Source organism: Schistocerca piceifrons, chromosome 6 (genome assembly GCF_021461385.2).
Source record: "Schistocerca piceifrons isolate TAMUIC-IGC-003096 chromosome 6, iqSchPice1.1, whole genome shotgun sequence".
In the NCBI taxonomy this organism is placed as follows: domain Eukaryota; kingdom Metazoa; phylum Arthropoda; class Insecta; order Orthoptera; family Acrididae; genus Schistocerca; species Schistocerca piceifrons.
Window position 1 is genome coordinate 348,346,116 of NC_060143.1, and position 13,885 is coordinate 348,360,000.

Sequence of the window (13,885 nt, forward strand, 5' to 3'; positions counted from 1 at the left end):
TTGGATTTCGTCAACGCACGACAAGTTTCACGACGTATTTCCTCGGCTGATTCTGGCGGAAGTCGAGCTGCAACCTGTTCAACAGCACTAACAATTTCTGCGACCGGAGTGAACTTGGGGGTGGGAGCAAAGTTGAGACCTTTCTGCAAAACCGAGACCGCATCATAACTCAACACCATGCCACTCAAATTGATGACAGTCTTGCACGGAATCTGCAGGGATGGCTTGTCAAGGAGACGTGAGAACTTAGCTGTTTGACGTCCCGTAGCCTTCTTATGGGCGGAATCAGCTGACACCCAGGTGACACCATCAATCCAATCCCAGGAACAAGACATACCATGGAGTATGACCGCACGAGGATTCTGGTACAGACGTCGAGATACTGGGACAGCGTTGTTAGAGAGGCCATCGAAATTCGCACCAATGACGACCTCATAAACCGTGACTGTGGCTATAATCTTAGCAAGGCTTGGGAACCAGCGATCGGGTTAATCAAGAGTAAATCGAGCAGACGTATAGTTGTGACGACCACGGCGGACAGAGCCATCACACCGACGTCATCTCAGACGCCGTCGCAATCTGTTCCACCGCGCAACCGTGGCGCTGGGCGCGGACGGCGGAGGGAGCGCGCCGCGGGCGGAGGGTATTTAAATCGGCCGCCGCCGCGACCGAACCCAGTTCCCTCTGAGCAGCCATGGCGTACGGATCTCCGTGCCGGCACGTTCACAGGAGCTCAGTCCGTCAGTTCACCTGATGATGGCGACATGTTTGATCGCCGAAATATTGTGCCCATTGGACACTATAGACCGGCAGCATACCCGTGGATATTTTGATCCTCTTGGTACGATTATCAAACACCCATAAACTACAGTCTACATATCCCCTCCTCCCCTCACCCCAAAAAAATAGTTAGACCTCCCCAACTCCCACAAACCTGTGAACTGCCACTCCCATACTTCCTCTTTCTAAACTGAGACTATCAATTTACATCACAAACCCAGACCTTCACATACCCACCCCCCCCCCCCCAACTTCCTCCAAAATTTAACATACACTGAACATACTTCCCACAAAAAATAAACCAATCAAGCACAATTCTCACTCACTCCACTCCCATGCGCACAAAAATTTAAAGAGGGCTGATAAAAAATAATAAGTCAGCACAACAATCTCCATCATGGCAGATCTAAATCTCTCAAACCAGGTTCCATGCCAAAATCAATTTCCAAATATTATCAAGGCGGCACCTCCACGTGTTTAAATCCCAGATATGAAAGTCCAGGACTCTGGTCAACTTCATATTCTCACCACAAATGTGACATCTGACATAATCAGCAATCAATACAAACAGCTGTAAGAATTTAATCTCTATCATCATGTCTTCACGACAGAGTAATTGTTGAATATATCAATCGCACCCATCACTAACAAAAAACAACACAACACCAATCACACCTAGCAAAAAATTCAAACGCATAAAACACAGAACTAATAAATCAAAGTAATTCTCTGGTGACAAAGCATACTCTTCCAGGACAAAGTTCATGCAATGATTACTCTGGATCAAATGGCCAACTACCAAACCTCAACATTCACCACAAGTGTGCACCACCAAATACTACAACACAACATATACAAACACGAATCAACTCAAAAACATTGCACCACATAGATGTCAAGTAATTCAGATAGGAAGAGAAAAGGAGCTTCAGAAGTGTGATGGTACAGAAGCTTGATTCAATCTATCTTCATTAATTATTTATTAATTTATTTAATTCATTAACCCACAGGTTAGGTATGGAGATCAAATAATTAATGAAGAAAGATTGAATCAAGCTGCGAAAAAATAAATTTGTGGCATAACTTGGGGAAAAAAAACCGGATTCGTTGATGAAACACCACTTTGAATATCAAAGAATCGTCAATTTGGTAATTGGGGGAGGGGGAGTGGAAGATTGGAAGTTAAAACGGATTTAGGTTCCAGTAGTTATCCGGAGATGAAGAGGCCTGCACAGGATACATTAGTGTGGGGAGCTGCATCAAACCAGTGTTGGGACAGAATACCACTACGGATTATAAGCATAAATTGAAGGAAGATCTTTCAGTACAAATGCAAAACACAAGATTTTCATCATTTCGCCCAACGTTCAAAAACACAAATACTTAAATAGCACTTACTCTGATTTAGTAACAATGAATTTCACAGGCATAAGATAATTCAACATACAGGGGCTACTGTATAAATTTTAGTCATTGTTATTATATATCAATCAACTTACCGTTGTTAACCATAATACCATATTCTTCAAGAAGAAAATTGATATTTGTATGGAATGCCTTTTCACCACCTTCGCCAAGCATTACTAACATATATCCTCCGGAATCCAAAAATTTCTTCATGCAGTTGAATTCTGCTTCTGAGAACTTTTCTCGGGGTCCAGGCAAAACGAATACAGAAGTATCCGATAGTGCAACGTCGGTTATTTCTTCCTTATTTCTGAATGTGAAAATACAGCAATACGAAACTATTAAAACTTACTTCAGGTACGATCAAAATATTCCGAATTTACTTACAGCATAACCTTCCACGTCCCCTTCAGCTTACGATGCAGCGTCCTATAATTGTCTGTTAACTTAAACAATTCATTCTTACAAGAATTGATAAGGATGGTGTTGTTGCTCCTATCTTTCACGCCAGTTGACAGATCCTTAGAAGGAAAGAAAGACATTAATAATTGAAAAGTTTGACCTGCCTTTTAAATGAATTACAACTCCCGTTACTGAATGGTAGTGTTAAGAATGTTCAGTTTGACATTTTATCATGCGTTTGTTTACCTCTGAGGGCGCCATACTTTGGTTTACACTTTCCGATCTTCACGTGTTCACATGCCAGTGGCTTCGTTCAGTTTTAGCTTTAAACCATATCGATATGATTCGATCTGGGCCGTAGTTTCTACTTTAGACTGTGGTTTCTACGTTCTTATATATGAGCAAATATTATACGTTTGTGTTGATTAACGGTGTGAATTACCTGAAGAACATAGCTCTCATGCTACTGCATATATGCTTTGATACAAAAAAATCCACTGGTTGATTCGTCTTCTGCAGATTTGTCACCATCTCTGATACTGTAAGCCAACAACGACAACCCAACATCAACAAGCATGCGTTTGTGTTTGTGTTGATTTTGATCGCGAAGCCGCGGAAAGTTACAGTGTTTGAAAACAGTACTTGTAATTTTCTGTCAGTATACGTTGTAACGATGGTAGATTTCTATAGCAATATTGAAGAATTGCAGAATTACTTCAAAACACACAATAAAACACGAGAATATCAGGCACATTCTTCTAAAGTGCATTCTGTTGGTTGGAGTTGCGATGGAAGACGATTAGCATCTGGCTCTTTTGATAAATGTGTGTCAATATTTACCTTGGATAGAGACAGACTGGTAAGTTCAAATTAATGATTGTTTGATTATAGTAGATCTAAGATGTCTGTTTGATGTGCTGTAGTTAGAGGAGGAGGAAGAGATTAGTGTTTTACGTCCCGTCGACAACGAGGTCATTAGAGACGGAGCACAAGCTCGCATTATGGAAGAATCCCGACATTTGCCTGAAACTATTTAGGGAAATCATGGAATACTTAAATCAGGGTGGCCGGAGACGGGTTTGAATTGTCCTCCGGAATGCGAGTCCAGTGTGCTAACCACTGCGCCCCTCCGCTCAGTCTGCTGCAGTTCGACTATGATGCGGTTCATAGTACAAAATTTTATCAGTTTCAGTCAAAGTTAAATTGAAGTATAATTGTCAAATAGGTACTGGCCACTGCTTAATAGTTCGTTACTCATTGTATATGAAGCACCTTAACGTGCATGGGTACAAACATCCAGTGTTTTTCGAGATCGATCATTGCCTTGTATATTGTGACGTAGACATGTTAGTTACCGAACCGACCCATTTTTATATATTCTGTAATTGTTGCTATTAATGCCAGCCGTATTCAAAATTTTTTAATGCTAATAGCTTTTGATGTGTTCATTGCAGCTTTCTCTGCAACTGCTCTTTAATAATAGTCTTTGTTGTAATACAGTCCCCCCCCCCCCCCCCCACTCCAATTAACTTTCAAAATTGTCATAAGGTAGACGTTCAGTTTTATAAGAACACTTTGTCTGCAGTTTCTCATGTGCACTATATACACTTAATTTGTTTCTGGGTTATTCTACACCAAGTGAATTAGTGGTCCCCAGGTGACCATCTCCAACCTGAATGAAATTTTGAATAGGTACGATCAGTAGGGTAATCGATAGATAAGATTAGATTAAGTTAGTACTTGTTGCATAGATCATGAATATGACACTTCGTAATGATGTGGAATGTGTCAGGTTAATAAAAGGTGTCTATCCAAGACACTACATTACACAAAATATTACATGACAATAATTTTTCTTTTTTTTTTTGGGGAGGGGGTGGGGGAAATTATCCACTTACTATATCCAAAAACTCATCTAATGAGTGGAAGGAGTTGCCATTCAGAAATTATTTTAATTTCCTTTTAAATGCTAAATGGCTATCTGTCAGACTTTTGATGCTATTAAGTAAGTGACCAAAGACTTTTGTGGCAGCATAATTTACCCCCTTCTGAGCCAAAGTTTGACTGGTGATGTAAAGTTAATGACTGTTGTGACATCTTTTTCTATGTATATTCACAGTTTTGTTGCTTGTCAGCGAGGCCAATAAATGTGACTGCTCTGATCTATAGCTTAGCCTGAGGTCGGGGTATGTTGGAAGGTGACAGTTTGATTGTGAGTTGGTGAATCCAAAGAACGTGAAACTAAAAGAACCTGGTTGTGTTAACATGCTGAATTGTAGCTTAGCCTGGGAGTACAGAAGTGACCGATTCCACCCGTTTGCTTTGACCCATGACGTCATCAACATGGTGGAAATGGCTATTCTAAGCGTCTCCAATATGGTGCCTATGATATCACTACATACACACAGCCACAAACACGAAAATACGTATAAATAAGATAATAACCTCCCCCTCCAAAAATACAATCAAACTAACGGGACAACTGCGGGAAATTGGTGGTTTTAGGGAGTGGACAAGCTAAATATAACAGTAAAAAATACACCATAATCCCAAAACACACAAGATGACGAACAAAAAAAAAAAAATTACAAGATCTACAGGAATCGGACACTTCCCTTGACCTATATAGGTCAACGGCAGTTGACGATACCAAAACACCAATGCCTACAGTAAAAATTACAGAAATTGGAATCAGACATTTCCCTTGACCACAGCTGACAGTACTGAAACACCTATACCTACATATAAAAAAACGAAAATTGGAATCGGTCAATTCCCTTGACCTATATAGGCCTATACTATAACTACTTATACAAAAAAAACCAACAGCTACAGCTACGAAAAGCAAAACCACAGCACCTCAAAAATTAAGAACTGAAACATCCCTATGTAAATTAAAACACATTCAATACACAATAAATTCACAAAACATTACAACTTGAGAAAAATAGAACAAAAAAAAAAAGTTACTTACCACCAACAAATTACAGCCGGCCATCTCACACACACGCACACACACACACACACACACACACACACACAGATAGAGGATGCCATGAAACACAACAAGATGGCATCTACAAACACAACCAACTCCAACTCCGCGCTGTAATGACGTCACACACCACAACACCCTTACATCAGAGGGTCAAAGCAGACAGGTGGAATCGGACTCTTCCATTGACCCCCTTAGCCCATATGAAAAACTTGCCACTGATATAACATTATCGTCGCCAAGCTTTTGGTGTTTGTCACAGGTTATGCACTCCCCTTGTCACAGGCAATGACTCATTTTGAATATTTCTCTTTATTCTACAGATGTTCCATATAGAATACAATGTTGTTTTTGTAGCCATTGTCATTGTTCTTGTTTTGGTGGTCTTCAGTCCTGAGACTGGTTTGGTGCAGCTCTCCATGCTACTCTATCCAGTGCAAGCTTCTTTATCTCCCAATACCTACTGCAACCTACATCCTTCTGAATCTGCTTAGTGTATTCATCTCTTGGTCTCCCTGTGTGATTTTTACTCTCCACACTGCCCTCCAGTACTAAATTGGTGATCCCTTGATGCGACAGAACGTGTCCTACTAACTGATCCCTTCTTCTAGTCAAGTTGTGCCACAAACTCCTCTTCTCCCCAATTCTATTCAGTACCTCCTCGTTAGTTATGTGATCTACCCATCTAATCTTCAGCATACTTCTGTAACACCACATTTCGAAAGCTTCTATTCTCTTTTTCTCCAAACTATTTATCGTCCATGTTTCACTTCCATACATGGCTACACTTCATACAAATACTTTCAGAAACGACATCCTGACACTTAAATCTATACCCGATGTTATCACATTTCTCTTCTTCAGAAATGGTTTCCTTGCCATTGCCAGTCTACATTTTATTTCCTCACTACTTTGACCATCATCAGTTATTTTGATCCCCAAATAGCAAAACTCCTTTACTACTATAAGTGACTCATTTCCTAATCTAATTCCCTCAGCATCACTCGACTTAATTCGACGACATTCCATTATCCTCGTTTCGCTTTTGTTGATGTTCATCTTATACCCTCCTTTCAAGACACTGTCCATTCCGTTCAACTGCTCTTCCAAGTCCTTTGCTGTCTCTGACAGAATTGCAATGTCATCGGCGAACATCTAAAGTTTTTATTTCTTCTCCATGGATTTTAATACCTACTCCAAATTTTTCTTTTGTTTCCTTTACTGCTTGCTCAATATACAGATTGAATAACATTGGGGAGAGGCCACATCCCTGTCTCACTCCCTTCCCAACCACTGCTTGCCTTTCATGTCCCTCAACTCTTATAACTGCCATCTGCTTTCTGTACAAATTGTAAATAGCCTTTCGATCCCTGTATTTTACCCCTGCCACCTTCAGAATTTGAGAGAGAGTATTCCAGTCAACATTGTCAAAAGCTTTCTCTAAGTCTACAAATGCTACAAACCTAGGTTTACCTTTCCTTAATCTTTCTTCTAAGATAAGTCGTAGGGTCAGTATTGCCTCACGTGTTCCAATATTTCTACGGAATCCAAATTGATCTTCTCCAAGGTCGGCTTCTACCAGTTTTTCCATTCGTCTGTAAAGAATTCGCATTAGTATTTGGCATCTGTGACTTGTTAAACTGATAGTTCGGTAATTTTCACAGCTGTCAACACCTGCTTTCTTTAGGATTGGAATTATTATATTCTTCTTCAAGTCTGATGGTAGGCCTATTTCACCTGTCTCATACATCTTGCTCACCAGATGGTAGAGTTTTGTCAGGACTGGCTCTCCCAAGGCTGTCAGTAGTTCTAATGGAATGTTGTCTACTCCTGGGGCCTTGTTTCGACTCAGGTCTTCCAGTGCTCTGTCAAACTATTCACCCAGTATCATATCTCCCATTTCATCATCATCTACATCGTCTTCCATTTCCATAATATTGTCCTCAAGAACATCGCCCCTGTATAGACCCTCTGTATACTCCTTCCACCTTTCTGCTTTCCCTTCTTTGCTTAGAACTGGGTTTCCATCTGAGCTCTTGATATTCATACAAGTGCTTCTCTTTTCTCCAAAGGTCTCTTTAATTTTCCTGTAGGCAGTATCTATCTTACCCCTAGTGAGTTAAGCCTCTACATCCTTACGTTTGTCCTCTAGCCATCCCTGCTTGGCCATTTTGCACTTCCTGTCGATCTCATTTTTGAGACGTTTGTATTCCTTTTTTCCTGCTTCACTTGCTGCATTTTTGTATTTTCTCCTTTCATCAATTAAATTCAGTATCTCTTCTGTTACCAACCATTCTTCTTCTACTGTATTTCTTTCCCCTATTCCTGACAATTGTTCCCTTACGCTCTCCCTGAAAATCTATACAACCTCTGGTTCTTTCAGTTTATCCAGGTCTCATCTCCTGAAATTCCCACCCATTTGCAGTTTCTTCAGTTTTAATCTACAGTTCATAACCAATAGATTGTGGTCAGAGTCCACATCTATCCCTGGAAATGTCTTATTATTTAAAACCTGGTTCCTAAATCTCTGTCTTACCATTATATAATCTCCAGAATGAGATTTTCACTCTGCAGCGGAGTGTGCGCTGATATGAAACTTCCTGGCAGATTAAAACTGTGCGCCCGACCGAGACTCGAACTCGGGACCTTTGCCTTTCGCGGGCAAGTGCTCACAATCTGAGCTACCGAAGCACGACTCACGCCCGGTACTCACAGCTTTACTTCTGCCAGTATCTCGTCTCCTACCTTCCAAACTTTACAGAAGCTCTCCTGCGAACCTTGTAGAACTAGCACTCCTGAAAGAAAGGATATAGCGGAGACATGGCTTAGCCACAGCCTGGGGGATGTTTCCAGAATGAGATTTTCACTCTGCAGCGGAGTGTGCACTGATATGAAACTTCCTGGCAGATTAAAACTGCAAGGTTAGCAGGAGAGCTTCTGTAAAGTTTGGAAGGTAGGAGACGAGATACTGGCAGAAGTAAAGCTGTGAGTACCGAACGTGAGTCGTGCTTCGGTAGCTCAGATGGTGAGCACTTGCCCGCGAAAGGCAAAGGTCCCGAGTTCGAGTCTCGGTCGGGCACACAGTTTTAATCAGCCAGGAAGTTTCACATCAGCGCACACTCCGCTGCAGAGTGAAAATCTCATTCTGGAAACATCTCCCAGGCTGTGGCTAAGCCATGTCTCCACTATATCCTTTCTTTCAGGAGTGCTAGTTCTACAAGGTTCGCAGGAGAGCTTCTGTAAAGTTTGGAAGGTAGGAGACGAGATACTGGCAGAAGTAAAGCTGTGAGTACCGGGCGTGAGTCGTGCTTCGGTAGCTCAGATGGTGAGCACTTGCCCGCGAAAGGCAAAGGTCCCGAGTTCGAGTCTCGGTCGGGCGCACAGTTTTAATCTGCCAGGAAGTTTCATATCAGTGCACACTCCGCTGCAGAGTGAAAATCTCATTCTGGAAACATCCCCCAGGCTGTGGCTAAGCCATGTCTCCGCTATATCCTTTCTTTCAGGAGTGCTAGTTCTACAAGGTTCGCAGGAGAGCTTCTGTAAAGTTTGGAAGGTAGGAGACGAGATACTGGCAGAAGTAAAGCTGTGAGTACCGGGCGTGAGTCGTGCTTCGGTAGCTCAGATGGTGAGCACTTGCCCGCGAAAGGCAAAGGTCCCGAGTTCGAGTCTCGGTCGGGCGCACAGTTTTAATCTGCCAGGAAGTTTCATATCAGCGCACACTCCGCTGCAGAGTGAAAATCTCATTCTGGAAACATCCCCCAGGCTGTGGCTAAGCCATGTCTCCACTATATCCTTTCTTTCAGGAGTGCTAGTTCTGCAAGGTTCGCAGGAGAGCTTCTGTAGAGTTTGGAAGGTAGGAGACGAGATACTGGCAGAAGTAAAGCTGTGAGTACCGAGCGTGAGTTGTGCTTCGGTAGCTCAGATGGTGAGCACTTGCCCGCAAAAGGCAAAGGTCCCGAGTTCGAGTCTCGGTCGGGCACACAGTTTTAATCTGCCAGGAAGTTATTATATAATCTATCTGATACCTTCTAGTATCTCCAGTCTTCTTCCATGTATACAACCTTCTTTCATGACTCTTGAACCAAGTGTTAGCTATGATTAAGTTATGCTCTGTGCAAAATTCTACCAGGTGGCTTCCTCTTTCATTTCTTACCCCCAATCCATATGCACCTACTACGTTTCCTTCTCTTCCTTTTCCTACTATCGAATTCCAGTCACCCATGACTATCAAATTTTTTTCTCCCTTCACTATCTGAATAATTTCTTTTACCTCATCATACATTTCTTCATCATCTGCAGAGCTAGTTGGCATATAAACTTGTACTACTGTAGTAGGCGTGGGCTTCATGTCTATCTTGGCCACAATAATGTGTTCACTATGCTGTTTGTAGTAGCTTACCTGCACTCCTAGTTTTTTATTCATTATTAAACCTACTCCTGCATTACCCCTATCTTATTTTGTATTTATAACCCTGTATTCACCTGGTCAAAAGTTTTGTTCCTCCTGCCACTAAACTTCACTAATTCCCACTATATCTAACTTTAACCTATCCATTTCGCTTTTTAAAGTTTCTAACCTACCTACCCGATTAAGGGATCTGACATTCCACACTCCAATCCATAGAATTCCAGTTTTCTTTCTCCTGATAACGACGTCCTCTTGAGTAGTCCCTGTCCGGAATTCCAAATGGGGGACTATTTTACCTCCAGAATATTTTACCCAAGAGGATGCCATCATCATTTAACCATACAGTAAAGCTGCATGCACTCAGGAAAAATTACGGCTGTAGTTTCCCCTTGCTTTCAGCCGTTCGCAGTACCAGCACAGCAAGGCCATTTTGGTTAGTGTTACAAGGCCAGATCAGTCAGTGATCCAGACTGTTGCCACTGCACTACTGAAAAGCTGCTGCCCCTCTTCAGGAACCACACATTTGCCTGGCCTCTCAACAGATACCGCTCCGTTGTGGTTGTACCTATGGTACTGCTATCTGTATCATTGAGGCACGCAAGCCTCCCCACCAACAACAAGGTCCATGGTTCGGGGGGGGGGGGGGGGGGATAGAATACAATAAGGTGTACAAAATTTGACCTCAGCATATGTAAATTTTCACGTTGTATCAGGTGTTCGATAGGTGGCTGCAAAATGGACTAGGATCTATAGGGATACCCTAGCCAGAAATCTTGATTGTTTTGTCAGGCCCATAGCATAGCCCAAGATCTAGGTCAAATTGGAAGGTGACAATTTGGGCATTGGTTAACAGAGCAGAATTTTCTTTGAGCCCTATGGCATTTTGTATTCAACACACTGCTGAAATTTTAAGTCAGTGTCATTCACCATTTTGATGCAACATGAGGTCAATGTAGGGGAAAAATTAATACAACAATTTTTCAACTGTTTTGTGGCTGCCCTTATTTATGAACAAACTTAAAGTATACTGAGTGCTCTTTAGTAGTTCTGCAGCTAGGTGTGCTCAAGAATTATGACGTTTCTGGAAAATGGACATCTCTATAAAAATCAACATGGATTTCGCAAACAGAGATTCTGCGAAACTCAGCTTGGTCTGTTCCTCCATGAGACCCACAGCACAGTGGACAACGGCGCTCCGGTTGATGCCATGTTCCTTGATTTCAGTAAGCCATTTGACACCATCCTGCATTGCTATTTAATGAAAAAAGAAGAATCTTAAGGAAATTTAAGTCGTCCACGAAGGAAGTGGCTTGTAAGGTGCTTGTTCACCCAATTCTTGGGTATTGTTCATCTATATGGGATCTCTATCAGGTAGGTCTGATAGAGGAGATAGAAAAGGTCCAACAAATAGTGGCCTGTTTCGTCGCGGGATCTTTTAGCTGGCAAGAGAGCATTACAGAGATGCTAAACAAACTCCACTGGCAGCAGATGTTACAAGAGAGGTGTTGCGCATCATGGAGAGATTTACTATTGAAATTTCAGAACAGTATTTTTCATGAGGAGTCAGACAATATATTACTTCTCCCCACACACATCTCGCGTATTGACTACAAGGAGAAAATCCGAGAAATTAGAGCCAATGCAGAGGCTTACTGACAATCATTTTCCCACGCAATATTCGCGAGTGGAACAGGGTTGGAGGGATCAGATAGTGGTACTGAAAGTACCCTCCACCACACACCATTAGGTGGCTTGCAGAGTATGATGTAGATGTAGTTGTAGAGATGCTTGTTATCATCTCTGCCAAAGGACAGCAGTTATTTATTATTATTTTAGAAGTTATTAACTAATAATCAAACTATCAAAAAAAAATTATCAGTTGTTTGTATACTTTTATGTTGTATAACTATATGCTATCACATTGTATTTTTATTTTTGTTTAATTATAAAGAGTAGATGATTTTGTACCAGAAAATATTTTGTTTGTTTTTGCATTCTCTCAGGATAAATTTTTAAGAAAATAGTTGGAGGGTAATACTGTCAAGTATTTCCAAAGTATAATTGTATTTCATGTTTGATAGATGTTTTAGATTTATGCTACAGGGTCTTCCAGGAGGAATGTTCAATATTTTGGGTTATGACAGGAATGATTTCAACTAAAAATGTGTAGTAACCCTGGGCATACCTTAGTGAGCTATGAGCGCTTCATTGCTTCTTCATGTTTGTCACTGTGAAGCAAATATCTTCTACTGCAAGCTCTTTGCTTTCCATATTGTGGGAGGAGGTGGCATAGATCATAACAAGAAAAGATTGTCTGGTAAAAAGGGCTTTGAAATGCAAACCTTAAGATCTCTTAAAATTAGTGAAGTGTGGTGGCAGGAGGAACAGGACTTCTGGTCAGGTGAATACACGGTTATAAATATATTATCAGATAGGGGTAATACAGAAGTGAGTTTAATCATGAATAAAAAACAGAGGGCCGGCCGGAGTGGCCGTGCGGTTCTGGGCGCTACAGTCTGGAGCCGAGCGACCGCTACAGTCGCAGGTTCGAATCCTGCCTCGGGCATGGATGTGTGTGATGTCCTTAGGTTAGTTAGGTTTAATTAGTTCTAAGTTCTAGGCGACTGAAAGATGTATATGTGGAAGAGACCTGGAGACATGGGAAGTTTTCAGATTGATTATGTAATGATTAGACAGAGATTGAGGAACCAGATCTTGAATTGTAAGACATTTACAGGAACAAATGTGGTCTCTGACACCAATTTATTGGTTATGAACTGTAGATTAAAACTTAAGAAATTGCAAAAAGGTAGAAGATTAAGGAGATGGGACTTGATAAGTTGAAAGAACCAGAGGTTGTTGAGAATTTCAGAGGGAGCATTAGACAACAGTTGACTAGAACAGGGGAAAGGAATATAGTAGTAGCCTTAATAAATGAAATAGTGAAGGCAGCAGAGGATCAAATAAGTAAAAAGAATAGGCCTAGTAGATATCCTTGGATAACACAAGAGATATTTGATTTAATTCAGGAAAGGAGAAAATTTTAAAATGCAGCAAATGAAACAGGCAGAAGGGAGTACAAGCACTGAAAAAATGAGACTGAAAGGAAGTGCAAAATGGCTTAAGCAGGAATGGCTAGAGGACAAATGTAAAGATTTAGAAGCATATTTCACATGGGGAAAGATATATACCACATACAGGAAAATTAAAAAGGCCTTCAGGAAAAAGAGAAGCGGCTGTATGAATAACAATAGCTCAGATGGAAGATGAGTCCTAAGCAAAAAAGGGAAAGCTGAAAGGTGGAAGGAATATATTGAGTACCTACACAAGGAAGATGAACTATAAGGCAATATTATAGAAAGGAAAGTGGACGTAGATGAAGATGGGAGAGGAGATATAATACTGCAAGGAGAATTTCACAGAGCTCTGAAAGATCTAAGTCGAAACAAGGCCCCAGGGGTAGATGATATTCTGTCGGCTCTACTGATAGCCAGCCATGACAAAACTCTTCCATCTGGTGTGCAAGATGTGTGAGACAGGCAACATAGCCTCAGACTTCAAGAAGAATGTAGTAATTCCAATTCCAAAGCAAGCAGTTGCTGAGAGGTGTGAAAATTATCGAACTATCAGTTTAATAAGTTATGATTGCAAAATACTAACACAAAATCTTTACAGATGACTGGAAAACTGGTAGAAGTCAATCTCGGGGAAGATCAATTTGGATTCCTGAAAAATGTGGGAACATGCGAGGCAATACTGACCTTACAACTTGTCTTAGAAGATGGATTAAGGAAAGACAAACCTACATTTATAGTATTTTTAGACTTAAAGAAATCTTTTGACAATGTTGACTGGAATACTCTCTTGGAAATTCTGAAGGTAGCAGGGGTAAA

General features: G+C 41.1%; 2 protein-coding genes across 2 annotated transcripts in view; one reads left to right on the top strand and one right to left on the bottom strand.

Annotated features, from left to right (window-relative positions):
* The window catches only part of LOC124802764 (intraflagellar transport protein 52 homolog), a 74,874-nt gene extending 71,905 nt beyond the window's left edge, over nt 1-2,969 (bottom strand). The window contains exons 1-3 of the mRNA XM_047263755.1: nt 2,836-2,969; nt 2,575-2,708; nt 2,280-2,497 (exon numbers count right to left, since the gene is read on the bottom strand). Coding sequence (XP_047119711.1) covers nt 2,280-2,497; nt 2,575-2,708; nt 2,836-2,850 — 367 coding nt within the window. The 5' untranslated portion in view covers nt 2,851-2,969. The remainder of the gene's footprint in view (nt 1-2,279; nt 2,498-2,574; nt 2,709-2,835) is intronic.
* An 8-nt stretch (nt 2,970-2,977) lies between these two features.
* The window catches only part of LOC124802765 (THO complex subunit 3), a 53,667-nt gene continuing 42,759 nt past the window's right edge, over nt 2,978-13,885 (top strand). The window contains exon 1 of the mRNA XM_047263756.1: nt 2,978-3,448. Coding sequence (XP_047119712.1) covers nt 3,263-3,448 — 186 coding nt within the window. The 5' untranslated portion in view covers nt 2,978-3,262. The remainder of the gene's footprint in view (nt 3,449-13,885) is intronic.